The sequence below is a fragment of the Vidua macroura genome, chromosome 1 (genome assembly GCF_024509145.1).
Source record: "Vidua macroura isolate BioBank_ID:100142 chromosome 1, ASM2450914v1, whole genome shotgun sequence".
Lineage (NCBI taxonomy): Eukaryota > Metazoa > Chordata > Aves > Passeriformes > Viduidae > Vidua > Vidua macroura.
The window spans coordinates 54,890,705-54,909,302 of record NC_071571.1 but is presented as its reverse complement, the minus strand read 5'-3'; the positions used below and the strand labels follow the sequence as shown (position 1 = coordinate 54,909,302).

General features: G+C 33.0%; 1 protein-coding gene across 21 annotated transcripts in view; it reads left to right on the top strand.

Annotated features, from left to right (window-relative positions):
- Positions 1 to 18,598, top strand: part of LRRFIP2 (LRR binding FLII interacting protein 2) — a 58,172-nt gene that overhangs the window by 27,721 nt on the left and 11,853 nt on the right. For 11 of the 21 annotated variants that reach the window (XR_008435971.1, XM_053971712.1, XM_053971705.1 and 8 more), the window contains 5 exons: positions 10,182 to 10,226; positions 10,917 to 11,030; positions 11,454 to 11,525; positions 16,778 to 16,948; positions 17,234 to 17,326. Coding sequence is in view for 20 of the 21 variants with exons in the window: in XM_053971712.1 (XP_053827687.1) it covers positions 10,182 to 10,226; positions 10,917 to 11,030; positions 11,454 to 11,525; positions 16,778 to 16,948; positions 17,234 to 17,326 (495 nt within the window). In the remaining variant the exon portion in view is untranslated. The remainder of the gene's footprint in view (positions 1 to 10,181; positions 10,227 to 10,916; positions 11,031 to 11,453; positions 11,526 to 16,777; positions 16,949 to 17,233; positions 17,327 to 18,598) is intronic. The other 10 variants (XM_053971674.1, XM_053971721.1, XM_053971737.1 and 7 more) reach the window with 3 other exon arrangements.

Genomic DNA, 18,598 nt, shown 5'->3' with positions numbered 1-18,598 from the left:
GGATATTCCTTCATGTTTAAATTTTCATTATTAGTAGAATATGTTTTCTTGTAATTTTCTTGTAAATCTTTTTAGTCATTCTTTGAAATAAAAGCAATTTAATTTTTTTTAGCATTGTGATTTTCACTTTATTTAATTTTCTTTTACTTTAGTATGATGATACTAAGGATAGATCTGCAAGATACTTGGTCCCTGTATGTTAATACTTTGCATGTCTTTGAGGGAAAACTGTTTCTGTGCTTTGTTTCTAAGATGTAATGGTACTAACTAGTTACTTTACATTCTTGACTTTAAAAAGTATATAAATTTGTACTATCACATGTTCAGACCTAGAACAGTTTTATAATTCTAACACTTTCTGTAGCCTACATGTGTAATTTTTTTTTCAGGGAGAAAAGACACCTGTCTTACAGCAAGCACTTTCTGGTATTTAGATGTTATTTCTAAACTTTGTAGCAAAGTGTCATACAGATTAGACTTGGAGGACATCCTTGGGGGGAAAAAAGTGTGTATGCATCTATTTGTATTCTCCATTACTACATAGAAATTTTAACTTAATCTAATGAAAAGTTATTTTCATTCTCAGTCCAGAGAATAAGCAGCTGGTTTGTATATATTTACTTAAAAGACAGCTATCATATTTTTATGAAGTGATAGTAGATGGCATCACATTCTCAGTGGTATTATGCCACATAAAATCTGTGTTTCTTAAGAAGAGGCAAGAATCAAGTACCACCAAAAGGAATATTTAAGCAGCTTAAAAAGCTGTATTTGTTTAAATAGCAGTGTTATCTGAATTAGCTAGCAGATAGGCAAGCACAATATAGTGCTTAAATTAGTCTGTATTGTTAAGCTTTTTTAGTTTGTTTATTGGTTTAAATTCTTCTGTGAAATGTGAGCACTAGCTTTAAGCCAGGCCTATATTAATGAGAATAGGGTTAATTATAGTTTCACTTGACAGTTCTTTTTAACACAGTGATAGAAGCGTGGCCTATTTTTTTCTAATTAGGTAGTTAGAATTTCCTGTGTTGTTTTTGTTTTAGTTGATAAAACCCTTAAGTCCTTATGTCTATCTTCTTTATATTTTAGGATTGAAGATGCTGTTATATAGTGATATTAATTCTCTAAATTTCATTCTTAGAGTCATGCTTACAATTAATCTCAAAGTTCAAAGGAGAAAGCTCTTTATTCCCATAAAGATTTATTGGGTAGTTTTCTAGTATAATATTCCTTATAAATATACTAAGTGTGTAGCATCATGGATAAATTTGTTAGCTTCCTGACATTTCATAAATGTTTTTAGAGAAAAAAAAAAAACCAAAAACCTCATATTGATCAGATTCTGACCTCCAATTTGTGTTTGAAGCTGCTTTTGTATCAGTGCAATGCCATCAATGGAATCAGATGAATAGAAATCTTCTTTTGCTGGAGGCCTGGAAAAGGCTCTTGGAACTATTTAAAGGTGGCATTCTCTGGATTAAAGTTTATTCAGTTGGGATGGAGATACATGTTCTATTACTTCCACTTTGTCCCCATCACATAGTTAGAAACATTTTAAATGTAGATGTACAGCAGATTGAATTTGCCATAGACCTTGATGTTAATCCAGTGACTTATTGAGAAAGGCATGAGGCTTATTTTGATTGTGCAGAAACTATTCCAGGAAGTTTGGTATTTAACATGTGACTATAGTGTCAATAAATGAAATATTTTGGATGTAATTTTTCAGACAATTTTTGGTACTGATCAATTAGCAACTGCATTAGGGGCTGGGGGGGTTTGGGTCAGAACAACAGTGGATGTTTGTGTTGAGACTAGGCTGAAGTAATTTTGTATTTACTTATTATTGTATTACAGCATTTCTCCATGTGTTTTTGAAGTGGTATTTTCATGTTCCCTGAACAAACGAGCAATATGAATATTTCTGCTTTCTGTTGTCTGTTGAGATAAGAAGTGCTGTATTCTGCAGGCATTACTTTTTGCCATGTTTTTTTCTGTCTGGTTTTTCTTTTTTGTATGTGTGCATGAATTTTTTGCCTCACATGTGCATATATATGCAATTAGTGTAGAGAATGTCAAAACCCAAGGAAATAAGCCAAAATATAATTGCTAGATTTCCAGTGTGCACACTTGGTGTAAAGAATAGTGGTAGGGTACAGGCTATGCTAGTGTCACATAAACATCCATCCCCAATTCAGTTATTAGGGATTTCTGTCCTTCTCTCTCCCCAAAATGCTTTGATTCATAATGGTATCCAATGTAAAAAATATAAAGTAAATAACTGTACTAATTATTAGCAAATCTTGTCAGTTATCTTTTTCATGTATTTCTTGCTGCACTTGTCAACCTTTTGGAAATTTTAATTTATTATGGAGGAAAAATACCTAAATTATTTACTATTTTGTTTGAGCATGGCATTAGAAATACAGTTAATGCTGATATACAAAATAAATAGTAGTTTTGAGGCTTTTATTATTTACTTACTTAGGAAATTACATGGATTTGGGGTCAACATTAGGGAAAACTTTACAGCATTCTGCACAAGGTGTAAGCTTGGGAACACTTGGGTAATGTTAAGATAAAACTTTCATTTGCAAGATCTACAGATGCAACCTTTGTTTTCTCTCTTCTTTCCTTCCTCACCCCTCAGAGTGGAATTTACTATGATCAAAGAAACTATAACAGCCTTGGATATAGTAAACCAGTTCCTTCCTACCATGTTTGGGTCTGTCTCCTCTTTCTATATTAATTTAATTATTTATATAAAATACGTATATCTGGTTTTGCTTGCTTATGCCATATGACACTAATTTATCTCTCTATTACACTTGCAATTATTACAGTTACAAGTGGTAATAGTTGTATTTTTTGCTTGTAAGGGTTGTGTTTGATAAAGTTAATGTGTAACATGCAGATGACTCTATTCTGCATGTGAGGTTTTAAATTTAAAGTAACTTCTGTTTCATGATTCTGTATGATATACAGAAAGCAAGCGGCAGCTGTGATAGTTGCTGTTTCAAATTCTTGTCTTTTAAAAACAACAAAAAAAGTCTTAAATGTTTAGCACCATTGCAGTACTTTTTTCCATCTTAATATAAATTATAAAATACTGATATATTATGAGATGAGTAATATCTTCCAGTACCTGCAGCTGTGGTCATGGCCAGGTTTAAATAACTAGCTAGAGAAAACTGATATGTTATTTGAGAACTACTTAATTTCTTCACTCTCTTCTACAAATCTACTTGAAAACATACTAGCTTGGTTTAATAATGTTTAAATTGATTTCAAAGATAACAAGTTTTTCTGGACACTCTTCCACTCTTCCTGATAGTTTCTGCCTACTATAGATAGATTAAAATTTAGTGTTTAAATCTTTAGGACTTCTGTGGAATATAGAACATAAATTAAAAAATTTATGTATGCAGAAAAACTATTTCTGACTTGTTCTGTTCTTCACATTATAGTCATCTTCTCTATACAGTGATCCAGTGGCACCAGCTAGGAGTTACAGAGTTAGTACAATATAAAACAATATCTTACTTATCTTCAGATGTTTGAATGGCCCAATATAAATATAAAATCACACTTTTCTTCATAGGTGTCTCCTTTAAGCACTGGTTTGATAAGAAGTCTCACTTTATTTTGTAAGCACATTATGCATGGTTGCCTTAAATGTGTATTATATGGCCATGAGGCTCGACAGTATTACATGTGCATTTCTGGGATATTTTTAGAGTTGCATTTTCTGTGTATAATTTTCTGGAGGCATTCAGTTTAATTTTCTTGATGTTGTTAAATTGCCTCTTAAAAGTATTTTAGTAGTTGCTGTTTTACTGCTCTTTTTTCAGACAAGCATAAAGCTGGTGAATGCAACAATGATGTTGAAGAACACTGGGGTTATTAAGTTAATTCAAGCATACTAAATAACAACTGCATGTATAATACTAAAAACAGTATTTTAAAAAGTTAAGCATTTGGATGGAAATCAGGAGATTACTGAAGTTTGTGGTAAATACACCTTGAATACTTTTAAATAGGATGCCATATTTAAATCTAATAAACATAAAAAAATGCAGTAGCATGAAAACCTAATCTGCATCTTTACAAAATCAAGAGTATCTAGTAGTGCCATAAGAATGGCTGAGGTAGCTCTGCAAAAAGTTTTCTTTAAAAACTAGCATGAACATCTGAAACTTTGTCTTTTGCTGCTATAGTAGTTCAAATCTATCTTACACTGACATTTAGAGACATGCTAAACTTATGTAAAAAATCATCAAATATTATGTAGTATTTTTAATTAGTTAGTGAGGTCTTCTTCTTCACTTGGATTACAAATAGATGATTTACCTTTTTTGGCTTTGTGTATGTTCTCAAGAAAATGTTAGAAGATTCAGTGGGAGAACAATACTGTAAAGACTTATTACATATAACTCTGATACGTATATAATTCTAATTTCTGCTGGAGGTTTCTTCATAGGGAGGGACAAAGCAGCATGAAACGGTAATTTTCTTTCTTTTTAAGTTGAGTTTCTCAGAGCTGCTTTAATTATCCACTGCATAAATAGATTTCAGCCTTGCACCTTTAAACATAACTCTTTCAGGAGAATGTGCATGAGTGACTGTAAAATAAAACCACTAAGTGTACAGCATAGCTTCAGTTCCCAGGGTGTGTTAAAACTTCTGCAGGCCTCAGAGCAGTTAAAACCAAATTGCAATTTAAATGTTTAATTTAATTATTAGTTAAGATTTGATTTTTTTTAAACTATTTGACTGTTTTTAAGGGAATTCTTAGTGACATATGGAAATAGACATGCCTCGTAGTAATAGTAAATGCTGCTGTGAATCTTAAATAATTTTTTTTTTACACAAAAAGCATGCTTCTAAGTGGAAACACATAGATAGGATAAGAAAGTATGTGACTCTTCATAGGAATTGCAGCATATGAGTGTGGCAGTGTAATGCCTGAGACTGGCTATGTATGGTGCTTCATTCCTTCTTTCTCAGGCCTTGTTGTGTGGTGATGGATGGCATAACTCAAATAGTTCTTGCACTCTTAGTGTAATAGGCCTCTGGTTGTTTCTTTCATTATTTTTGTTTTCTGCAGACAAAAATCTATGAAAGTTGTGAAAGTGTCCTTCATAACTTTTCTTTAGCCATCTGAATACAGTTATTCTTCAAGAGCAAGCTCAGTCCGAAGTAGTCCTGTGGTGAGCATTCCTATGCATGATTTGATGAACGCTTTGATATTAACACATCAGCAGTTATGAGTATGTCCACTTGGGATTGTTTCACTGACCAACACACAGATTTGATTTTTCCATTCCGCATAAGAAGTTTTGATTTGTCAGAGATGTGATTTTTAGCAAGTTGTAAATTTTTATCAGTAAGACAATAAACTGTAGAAGGAATTTGTTTTTCTAAATATCTTTTAAATGTTTGTAATAAACAACTAGTTTAGTTGTACTTTAGTTGAAGTATAGCACATTGTTGGGTTTACCACCTTATGTCATAGATGGAACAAGCACATGAAACACACTACAGTACATGGGGAAAAGTCTTTCTTTTGGGGAAGAGGATTAATGGAAGCTGTTATATCATGCAGTAAGAAGTTTGCTCATTTTTATGATAACCGGTATCCAAAATGAGAGAAATTTATTTCTGGGTCTGTATTGTGTTAAAAGTGTCATTCTAAACTTGACTCTTTGTACTGCAAAGTGATTTTAAAGAGTTTTATTTTGCTTCTGCTGCAGAACAATTGTCTAAGTTTCATTTGTGTAGCTGCTCATTTGTCATGCCACACAAAACAAGATATCAGTGTTCTAGTATGGGCTAAATTGAAATGTTTAGTCCTTTTTAAAATTTGTCATATATTAACAGTCTTATATGTATTAAACAAATAAACCACATTTGTCAGAAACTAATATTTTAAGCTACAAGAGATATCAGAGTGAATTTTTGAGGGTATAGGAAAAAGGTAATTTTGCTGTTGCTTTATGAAGTTCTAAAATGTAACAGGCATTGACATACATATGTAATCTCTTGCATTGTGAAAATGCTACTTGTCTCCTTAGATTTTCTTAACACTGAGATAATTTCTTAAAAGTACATACTTTAAGGTATATTGGAATATATATATATATATATATCGGATCTCACTATGTATATATTATGCCAATAATCCCAAGGTATATTCAGTCGCACTAGAGAATGCTTAATAGAGTTCAAAGCATTTGTTTAATAAAATAATCCTGACAAGCCAATGATGTAAAAATCTTATGAATAATTTAGCATTCATTTCCTACTGTTTCTGTGGCTTATATTTTGGTTTTACTCTGGATAAGTCAGCTTAGTTCTCTCTGAAAATCAGAAGAGCAAGTAGGAGAGATCTAAAGGGTAGAAAACAGTTTGAGAAACTATATGATGCTTCTCCATCTTAAAGTGTATCCGTTTTGATGAACCCATTGGGAAAGATACTAGGGCTACAAAAAGTATAGAAGGAGGGAAAGCAAGGTTCATTAGGTATATGGACTTCTCAGCAGCAAAGAGAAGTGGATTTTGAATGATAGACCATTACTGTCATAGATTGTAGCCTGAGTTGTTCTTTTACTGTAATCATAATGAATAAGAAGAATTCTCTTTAGTATCTCTATACTTTGTGAAATGCAAGTGCAATAGGAAAGTTTAGCCAAATTTCCAACTCAAAATTTACCTAGCTAGCTACATTTAATGAAAATTAAGATGCTAGTTTAAATATAGATGTAGGTGAAAAATAGTTGGAAATTTTCTTGTCAAAGAAATAGAACATAACATAGCACTGACAACAAATACAAATTCTGTAGTCCTAAAATAGCATAGTCTGAGCTACATGTTCATCAGTAAACTGGTTTTTGTATACCAGTTATATATGTAACTTTTAGACATCTTAGTAGCTTTTAATCACATACATCAAATATAAAGAATTTTTTTAATGGTGAGAATTGGATAAGGACAATATATTTTCAAACTGTTCATAGAAGGGTTTTTTCTCCTATAATCACTTTCACTGTGAACATTGTAATTAGTTTTAACTTTCTGCCTTTTGAAGTAGAATGTTATCAATAAAGTTATGATAAACACACTATTCCCATTTAATATTGTGTTTTACATGCATAATATTTCTCAGTTGAATATTTCACTTGAATTCCCATGGCAGATGTAATTGCATTTAGATCTATTTTGCCTTTTTTAACAAGAAAGGTGTAGCACTAGCATTTTTCCCCACCTTTTTAGGTGCCAGACTGATATACATCTCTGGGGAGTAACTTTGCCTTCTAGTGTAAGACATCTTAAACATACGAATGAGGAGAAGCCCAAATTATAGCTGGCACTATGGGGTTTATGTTGATTTGAAAAAAGACAACATTTGTAGAGAAAAATAATTTTTATTGATCAGTTTATATAATCTGTCTTTTGTGATCTGCAAACTTTTTAAAATTTTTGTAGTTTGTTTTTGTCCCTAAATTAATACTAAACCCTTTGGTATCTGGTTTTATGTTTTTTTAATTACTCTAATTGAGGATGATAAATCAATAAAAAATGTTCATTGTTTTTAGTGGAATAATGGAGGTTTAAGGTAGGATTTTTTGGTTTCTAATAAACTTTTATTCATTCAGTGGTGTCATCTTCAGTTCTCTTTCACCTTCTCCTTATCTTTTGAAGTCCTCTGATTTTTCTGATCAAAGTGAAACTACTGCTGATTATTTCAGTTGTTCCAGCCACAGGGGAAGCATTGTTTCTAATGCAGATTATGGCCAAGTTTTGAATAGTGTGAGTGTAATGCTTTTATTTACACTTTGGTGAATGCAATAAAACTATGGATTTTCTTTTCATACTCTGAAAGAGTAAATACTGTTAAAGCATTCTAAATGACTTGTATGAAAATTGGTTTGTTCTGGAGTTGGGGCTTGTTTTCATGTAAAAATGTACTGAGTGAATTTTTAAAAAGCATGTTCCGTATTTTAAAGGAGATTTTGCCTGTTGCTAGAAGCATGTGACATGTGTAACACTTCACAATTTTGTGTGTGTGTGAGATAAACTTAACAATCTTTTAAAGAACCAAATATTTTACAATTTTTTCTTATGGAAATTAACTGTGCTAGGTAGGTTTTTGTGTATTTTTGGAATACTATACTTCTTTTTGTGACAAAAATACTTAGAACTGTGCATGCATTAATGCATTTTAGTGTTCCTTCATCCCATATGAGATTTTTTCAGAATCCATTACTGAAGCACTCCTTGCTGGCTGTGCACTTGTACAGAATCCCATGTCAATCAACAGATCATGTTACAGGAAAATTATCATGATGGTTTTCCTGTGCAGCTCCCTTTAGGCTGAACATTGTTTATACCAAACCTTGCCACCTTCTCTTTCTTGCTGCTGTAACTTCTAAAAATTATTGTTACTTGCAGGCAAAACTATTGTGTTTAATAGCATGGAGTAAAAGGCAAATTTCTGTTCTTAGGTATATCTTTTGAAATAGCATTTAGGGTTAGCACATGTAGTAGGTAGGCAGAGAGGCTGAAAGCACTGTGTTTATTTAATTGAGCAAAAGGAATGGTATGTGGTGATCAGCAGTATGTAATTGCTTGTGTGAGAGCCAAAGTCTTTGTACCCTTGCCAAGCAGTGCAACAAGGGCCAGCAACCTCACACTGTGGTTTAGGAGTTCAGACCAGACACTCCAAGAAACTCCACAAGGACATTATTGTTACAGTCAGGTTACAGCAAGGCTGCAGAGCCTCTGTGTTCAGGAGCTGATGACACTTCACTAGATCAAACCACAGCTGTTGGCTGTGGTTCTCCTTTGAATGAGACACTGAGAGCTAGACTACTCTCGCAACCACTTTCTGTGACTTTGCATTTAGATGGTATTTTAATACAATGCTGTATAAGTTTAATGCTTTAACGTTAAAATGCTGTATAAGTTGTAATAATTCATGTTATTTATCATCTATACATTCTCAAATAATGAGAGACTAATTATTTCTCCAGCTTAAGCTTTAGCGCTTTTTTCCCATAATAAAGCTGACTTTCTGAAATTAATGCTCTGCTAAAAGAAATGTGGAGGCTGAGACTGAATTATGTTGCCTTCTCAGTTGCTTGTGTTATCATCATTATTTATTATTAGATTTGAAATTTATAATTTTATTTAGGTTAGTCTAAATGTATCCTTCAGATCAATTGGATTCTTCATATCATTCTATCATCATGCTGGTGACAAATATTTGCAATCTGTAATTTCAGTACATCATTGGAGGTGGTGAATTTGTCATGAAGAAGCAATGTTGCTTTTATAGAAACCACAATAGGAGGAAAAAGAAAAGTCTTATAAAGCAGTGTTTGTTTCTTCTGTGATTGCAATAGACTTTCAAAACTATTTTCCTTGGCATAGAGAAAAACAAGTATTCTTTGAGAAGCAAGATATGCAAGATACCATACTAAATACGTGTCTAGTCCCACCTATTTTGATTCATAGAAATGTAGAAAATGTGGATATCTACAATATATTTTTGCAATAGCAGTTTCCTAAGTAAGAAGGGAGTGTGGTAGTTCTTTTCTTTAGCCTTCAGTAGATAAAATATTAATTGAAATTATTTTGTAGGTTGCTTTTACTTAGTATGCTTCAGTTATAGGCTTTTACCTGAACCAGTTTTATTGTGATGTAATCACAGGTGACACTAAAGAGATTGAATGTACAGATGTGTTTTCCATTGACTAGGGTATTCACCTTGCTGTCACTGACTGCCTTAAGTGTACCTGCATGAAGCTTTGCATCTGTTATGCCATCTAGTATTGTAGTGATTACTCTTGTAATTTAAATATTACTTGAAATATATATTTAAATATACTTGAAATTTAAAAGAGTAAACATGTTTGGTTGCTCAGTACTGGTAATGACATTTTAAAAAAGTAAGGTTTCTGGCTTTTTCCTTTACAAGCTTTTTTCTTTACATTTATTTTGCAATTGAGGTAAAAACTATTTTTTAAACTAAATATTATTTTTCCTGTCTTGATCTATGCTAACTTCTGGAATTTTTAAAATGGTTTCATTTAAAAATATTTCTCTGTCTCTTTGAGCATAAGATGTTAATTGGTAGTTCCTTATTACAAACGGTAATCATGTTCCCTATTCTCTTTCAGCTGGAAGAAAGGAGTGAAAAATCACATTCAGAAATATTTTCAAGGGTAAGAGTTTTTAATTTTAGAAACTCTTTTAGAATTACTTAAAGTCAGTGTTCATTCACAAATTCACAAGTGTTGAAATAATTCACAAAGTATACATTCTGTGTATTCTTTGTATTTTTTGTCAGGGTTAGCTTGCAAAAATCTTTTTAGATATACTTTTTTATTGTCCAGAATTAATGGTTTATGCCTTTTATTTCTTGAGGGGAAAAATTTATACTTTAGTTTACTTTTGGCCAGTAACAATTTTCTATACAATTTATTTTTCATGTGAGAAATACTTACCAGGAAAGGCTAAAATTTAGGAGGCTAAGGCTATAAAAATCTGTATGATAGATGCTCATTGTAGGCTTTCTTCTGAATCCTGGACGGCAGAAATTGTAATAGTTAGTAATATTGTAAATGTTTACAGTATTTCAGCACTATTATTCATCTTATGAATATCATCCGGATAGATGACTCAAAATTCTAATGTTCTTGATACACTAAGTCATCAACAAGAAACCAACATTTTACCAAGAAGAAACACAGCTGCTGGAAAATACTCAATGGAAAATACTGTCTGTAAACTAATATTAAGAAAAACAAGAGATAAAACCATGCTGTGACTTTGAAGAAATTTATAAAGATTATTATCAAGTATACCAGAAATAACCATATGATTTCTGACACAATGTTTTTCCCTTTTTTAAGCCCTCATCTCGCAATTCAGTAAGTGCAGCTCCTCAGAGTGGCAACTCATCTAGGAGAGGAAGTGGAGATGCAAGTAGTTTGGTGGATCCTGATGCCTCCCTCAGTGAATTACGGGTGAATTGCATTTTTAGAGAATTTGGAGCTAGTTTAAATAGGAAGATTGTTTTTAATACAGAATTTCTATTATAATAAGAAAATGCTATGAGGATGTAATTTTCAATCATGAAGTATTTTTTTACTTTCTTGGTATTTTATCTTGGTTTGTGTTCATAATTATGGTTTAAGAGTTTAGCTTATTAAGATAAGATTTTGTTTATGTTGAATTTCAAACAATTCTGTGCTATTTGAGATGTCTTGGAGTTAGGGTTATAAACAAAACCTTAATTTCCATCAAGTTGGTGTGAATTAATTTTAATTTCTGGGAATTATTGCAGGCTTTGTCATTTGACAGAAGTGCATGTAAACTGTTTAATGCTTTTTCAACTTTAAATTATTTCCCCATACTTCTTACGCAATGGTTCCTTCTATGTCCTGCAGGATATCTATGATCTTAAGGACCAGATACATGATGTAGAAGGGAGATACATGCAGGGACTTAAAGAATTAAAGGTATCAGGGCTCCTCCCAAGCATGCATTCTGAATGGGTGTTTTGCACAATGGAGTTATCACCAGTTTCACTAACGTATAGTGGCTTCACTAACAATTTTTTAAATTTCTTTAAAGCATGTATCTAACTTCTAATGCATGAAGAACATCAGCTTAAAATGTGTATGAGATCACATGTTTATTATTTGATTACAGTTAGAAGAGTTAATACTTTTTGATGTTTTTATATATATAGGTGTCTTCTGATAAGATAGTTTATATTTTTAGAGGTTTGTTAGCAAACAAACAGATATACAAAATAATTACTAGGTATTAAATGGGGAACAAAGAAATGGGAGATAATTATGGCAAAAAACTTAAGAATTAGTCCTCCAGGTTTCAGCAAACACTTAATATTATAAAGCAAAACCAATATAATAATTTTGAAGGATGTGCTGCAATTAATTTTGGCAGGCATACTGCTTGCAGGGGAAAATTAATTTTGTTTTAATTCTTAGACATTAAAAAAAATTTCATTTATGCTGGCTTATATTCCCATTATTTTCTCTAAATCACAGATTGGTTTTTTCAGCACTAGGCTAATGAGCGCTAAGGAAACTTTCCTGTCTGGCCATCCTGCATCCACTGTGGTAGTCACATTCCTACCACCCCAGACTTTCACTGCTGGGAGCAAAACCCTCCAGTGAGTCACCAAGTGAGTCAATGGGTGCTGCACTAGACTGGCTACACACACCATTCTCACACTGTCAGTCAAGGTTTCCTTACAGGCTCGGCCACAGGTTTCCCACAACAGAGTCTCAGATATCTGATTTCTCTAAGTGGTTTAATCATGGAAGAGTCACACAAAACTAGCTCGAGATCAAGCTGGGTCCTGCCAATGACGGACCCTGATCCAAGCAATACATGGGCTTTTGTATGCACAGTCCATGCACACGGGGGTGTGGGGTCGTCATGCTGAGCCACTGGCTCCCCTTGTATCTCTGAGTGGCCGCTTACCTGGCTGGTGCCAAAGGTTCCCGTGCACCTTGTTGTGCAAAGGGTCAGTGCCTGATCACTGCTCTTACTGGAAGCGCCAGCCATTTACCCCTACCAAGGGTGCAATCTGCAGTTTGTACTGCAGCAGCACACTGAGCTAACTACCTGTACTAGGTGTAGTCTTCCACAGGAGATTTGTCTGTACTTTTACTTGTTTAAATTAGGATGTATGCCTTTCTTTTATACATTTTCACACAATTAACAGTGAAGTAAATTTAAAATAATCCTCCTTTTCACTGTTTTGTATTGAAGGGATACAGAATTTAAAAAATTATGGGGCTTACAAATCTTTTCCAGGACATTTGTTCTGTTCTCTTTTCTATTCTCTAATTGTGAATGGTTTCATGTAAAAGTAAAGAGAACTTTTCATATGTTTTATATCCATATAGAGACTGAATTAAATGAATGCTTCTTGTATTAGAGCATGTAACAGTGAGGTATTTATCAGCTTACTTGAATTTCTTCAATTTAACAATATATTAGATTATATTGTAAAGGGAAAATATGTAATACGAGCTGTTTAGTGTTGTAAAAGTTATTTCCTCTTTGAAGTATAACTTTACCTTTAAAGGAAACATTAAACTTGATAGCAGTATGTTCAGATGAAGTATGTTTTGGTTTAGTTACATTGACATATGAATATTAAAAGGATTTCAAAGAGTAGTAGATTACAAGATTATTAGACATAGACATATGAGACATAAATCAAGTATAATGTGAGACTGCTTGATATTTTCAGAATGGATCTCTTACCCTTTATGTGTTTGCCAGCATCTCATGATTACTGTTCTGACTCGTGGTTAATGGATTATTATTTAATGTAATCCATTACAGTTACCAAAGAGCACAGTGTGCAATAGTAAGATCTTCATCTATGCTTGGCTTTCAGAATTGAACTGCATTTTATGTTGTTGCTAATACTGAATAATATGTTCCTAGGTTAGTTCACATTCCACAGAGATTCTTTTGGGAACCTTTTTTTTTTTTTTTTTTAATTAGGAAAGTACTGCCTTTTTCTTAACTTGTACTTGACCAGTTTATTCTTGTGTATGTTATAGAAGAGTTACCAGGATACTTGCTTTACACTGCATTTAAATGTTGAGGGTTTTGGTTGGTTGGTTGGGTTTTTTCCAGTGTTGGACTAATGGGGATTTGTAATCACACTACCTTCTGAGATCTCTGGTTGCCCTTATGCTGTTAAAAGTGTGGGTTTTACCTGACTACAAATATACTGGGTGTCAGTATAAACAGCAGGATAAACTCTAATGTTGCTAGTTCTGGTTTAGTTAGGTCTTCAAATCTTTTGCTGTCTTAGTTTGATTCAGTTTTGTTGCTTCTTTATGTATTTCTTTGCATCAGCTGGAAAGGAATTCTGTTTCTTTCCTCAAAATTTTCCCTTTTATGCTGTTAACAGTGCACTCTCTTGATGTCTGTTGGCTTGAATCATCTTGTTCTAGCTGAGCAAGCTAATTTTTATAGCACTTTACTGATAAAGTTGTGGGTGGTATTTCTTCATAGCTTTAGGTTATATGCAGAGTCTTATGTGTTTTCATTCCATCCCATTCCCACTGCTTCATCCTTAAAAATCCTACCGCCTCCTTCAAGTGTTTCAGAAATTATTTCAAATCAAACTGGAAGACTCCGTGAAATTGCATGGAATTCTTGAACCATGGGGAACATGTGTAATACTTGAAAAGAAGACAGTTGCAAAGAAGTCATTGCAATGTTTCAGTTTTTTTAACCCAGCAGAGACTTAGACATAATTTAGCTTCTTTCTCAGAAGCAGTTTTTACTCTTTAGTATCCAAATCAATCTATTCCTCTTTTGTAACTGCAGATTCATCCTCCCCTGCCATTATTTTTTTAATTAATGACATTCTAATACAATGCTTTAAGCCCCAACCTTGTCTTTTAAGCCATCCAGTCTTGTCTTTTAAGATTGGAGTCCTGGAACACATGGCATACAGTAAGAAGCTGAGATGGGCTTTGATAAGTCTTGGAGTAGTGGTTGGCAATATTGTTGTTGTTTTTAGCATTGTCTGATAGGAGGCAGTGGAGAGTAGAGGGCAGACTTCTTTGCAAGGGAAAGACAAAACAGACAAAAGTTGAGTTGTAGGAGCAGAAAATCCAATTAGAGCTCAAGAAAAAAAGAGTTTTCACAACGAAAGCAAACACTGGTGTAGGTCATCCAGCAAGTTTGACCATCTACAGTCTAGATTTCTGGAGATACTTAAAATGGAGATGAGCTGTGAGCAGCCTGATCTCAGTTGACCCTCTTTAGTTAGGAGATTGGACCAGCTGGATCTCTGCCGAACTAAATTACTACTTGACCCCAGTCACCACATTACAGAAATAATCAAATTGGGCTTCTTCCCTAGTCACGTTTTTTTTTGTAAAATTTCATACTTCCCTGTGAAATTACTATAGCATTCATTACAATCCTAATATTTCTTTTTTCTACTCTAAACTGGATTATTCTTTGAAAGTCTTTAGGTTTGCTAGCTCTAGCATTTTGTTTTGCCAGTCTTTACAAGATTTGTTGTATTTACAGCATCATGAAAAGACATGCTTTCTCTGGTTTTAATCTTCAGAATTACTTGCATGCACTTATGTTTATATTTTTTCTTTTTTTTTTTTCTTTTTTTTTTATCCTGAGTCATCTTTGCTGTTTGCTTCTACTTCCTAGACAATAATGGCACTTGTCTTATATTTTCACAGCTTGTACTGTTTTGTCTCTTCTGATCTGTAATTATTTTTTTCTGGGGTTTCAAAAAATTGTATTTCTCCAGCAGAAATTTCCAGAATTCAGTGAAATATGTACATGTGATTATGATAAAATTATAAAAGATAAAATACATACTCTAAGGACAGCTTTCCCAAACTGGAGATTTACAACATGGAATAATGCATGGAGTAGTGTTTGGGGATAGGGAATTTTTTTGCTTTCTTATGGCAGAATATTGAACTGTGACTTGGTACTTCTAAAGAGAAGACATGATGATAATTCCAAAACAAAAATGATTGCATAATTTTACTGTTTAACAGATAGAGATCTTAAGTATTTTCTTAGAAAACTTAGATTGCTGCCACCTTCTCTCTTAATATATTAGTTTTAGTGTTCTATTTTTGTGAAGCCCAAGCTTCATGCCCTTTCTGTGCTAGTGTTTCTACTATCAAAATATAAATATTTAAAAATGGAGATAGTGCTACTTATGCCTTCAAGGAACAGATTACATGAACTACAAGGAGATTTGTAGTACAGCATAGATGTACTTTGTCTAGGGATTGGCTTAATAGTTCTTTTTCAATTCTAAAATTAGGACTCTTAAAATCAATTTTTATTATTTTTAAATCATAGAATGTTAAAGAGTTGGAATGGACCTTAAAGATCATGTAGTCCCAACCCCTATATAATGCATATTGAAATAAAGGCATGCTTAAAAGTGCCTGGAGTGATAGTTTTCTAAGTATTTAAATGGTTGACATTTGTTACAACTCTGACAAAAAACCCCAAATATAGCCAAAATCAGGATAAAATGGTAAATGGGGGAGATTTGTCTAAGAGGCTATATAGCAAGGCATGTATGCCTTTAGGTAGAGAACCAAGTTACATGGTTTTTTAAAAGAAAATTTAGTAAGTAAACCAAAGATAAAATACCTGTTTAAATAGTGAATCCTTTTTACTGGAATAATATGGCTGTCTTAAAGTTTTGAATCTAAGGTCATAGGGCACTACTTAAATAATGAGCATTAAGTTAAAGATACTCTTGGAATTATTTTTGTGGTCTCTTTTACTGATTTAATTGTCCACATTCTCTCTGTTAGATTTGTTGCCTCGTTCTGAACTGTTTTGTCATGCATGCCTTGAGAACAATGATATTACTACTAGATACGTGGTATTCACTAGAATGTGAAGCTGTGATATTAGTACTGTATCCCTGTGAGTTGCTGTGAATGTGGCAGAGTAGAAAATGCAAGTGGAATATTATCTTGTATTTTTCATTCTTTTGTAATGATAACTTTTCATTGTTGTGTATAACCGAAGTTGAATAATGGAACTAAACTGTTACTTGGTATCTCTAAAGAATATATTTCAGAAGCAAAAATGGTTGCATAATTTTAATGTCTAACATCTCATACTTTAACATTATGGTGGTATTTTAACATTATAACAATGCATCAAAAAGTTAAACTAATATGAACTTTTCTGCTATCTGTAGGATTCACTAGCTGAAGTTGAAGAGAAGTACAAGAAAGCTATGGTTTCCAATGCTCAACTAGACAACGAGAAAAACAACTTGATTTACCAAGTGGATACTTTAAAGGATGTTATTGAGGAGAAAGAAGAACAGATAGCAGAGTTCTGTAGGGAGAATGAAGAGAAGTCAAAGGTATTTTTTTTCTAATTATACAGTACAGAAGTCTGGACTACTTAGTAAGAACAGTTGAAAATATTCAGAGTAGCTTTACTTGTTAGTATGGGGCTTAAGTCTTTATGGCATTTTTTCTCTCTACAGTTTATTAAATAAAATCTTCTGTGTAGTAAGTGTCTGGACAACTTATTTAGACCACTTCAGTGTTTTTTTAACTGCTTGGTAGGTATAATTTCTCAAATCCTTGCAGTAATTTCTTACATAACTCAAAATAAATATAAATAATTGTTTTATTTAATACAGGAATTGGAAAGACAGAAACACAACTGCAGTGTTTTGCAGCATAAGCTGGATGAACTTAAAGAGGGCCTTCGACAGAGAGATGAATTGATAGAGGTATGCTCATATGAGTGTAGGATAGAACCTGTAAATATGGTGTAAGATTTGAATGGGAATCATGCACAAAACAGGATTAAATACTATCTTGCATTTTTAAGAAATAATTTGCCTTGTTTTAGTGGGTAGAATTTAAGCTACTGATCCTCCTAAATTTATGAAGCTGAAGATGTCTCTGCAAGGTTTTCAGATGTATTACATCTTGCAAAGCATTTAATTCTTGTGAGAATTGTGGTTCCCTAGTACCTTTTCTTTGTTGTGAGGGCAGAATTAATATTTGTGTGGCCAAAATAATTTTCCATAGCTAAAAGTTCTGATGCATGGATAATACTAAATGTTATTCTTTGCCTTTCCCAAAAGTTTCTATTTCAGTTATTTCAGATTTTTATGAGTATCAACAATTGAAGTTTGCCATACTGAATATTTGTTTACTTAGCAGTCAAGCATAATACACAGCAACAGTGGTCAGCATGTTATTGGGCCACAACCATGTTGCAGTGTGTTCTTTTCCCCTCTCACCCAGTTCTTTTTCTCCTTTTCCCTTTTGTTTCTGGAAATAAACCCACCCACCCTGAAATCCCAGAGCTATTATCAGTCTTCATTTTAAAATAGTCCACAAAGACATATATATACATGAATGTATATTGTCAGCAGTATATGGATGTCCATTTCCCAATTATTTTAGTTGGATGTTGTAGTTCAATTATTGCATAATTTTCCCACTGTCTCTTCATTGCAGTAAAAATTGATTATCATTAAGTGTATAGGCCAAAGTCCCCTACTGTCATTTTCAAAAGCTGTGTAATAGTTCATTGATGCTTTATTTCTTCGCTATATTTTTGTGCTCTCTAGCTGGTAGTACTGTAATTTGAAATGGTTTCTGAAAAGTCACAGTTCTGTTTTAGAAGTATTCTGCTTCATGAACTGCAGTTAATATGATTTAATAGCAGAAGAAAAGGATTAAGATTATCCTGTTATTTTCCAGCATTTTGAGTTAGCATAAATGCTGACAAGCAAAAGCCCTAAAAGTTCTCTTGTGGCTGTGTTGCTTGCTCTAAGTTATCTTTGACTTCGCTGAGAATTAAAGAACAGCTTTGCACGTCCTTTTTTAGGCTTTTGGTGAGGTTTAAGTATATGAACCAAGAATATACAGTAGATTTTTCTGGAGTGTTTACTTTGGTAGAATGTAGCACGTGTCAAATAGTCGCTAAGACATCCAGTCCCTTTGAAGATTTGACCTTTATTTACCACCTATTGTGTCTTTTCCCCATC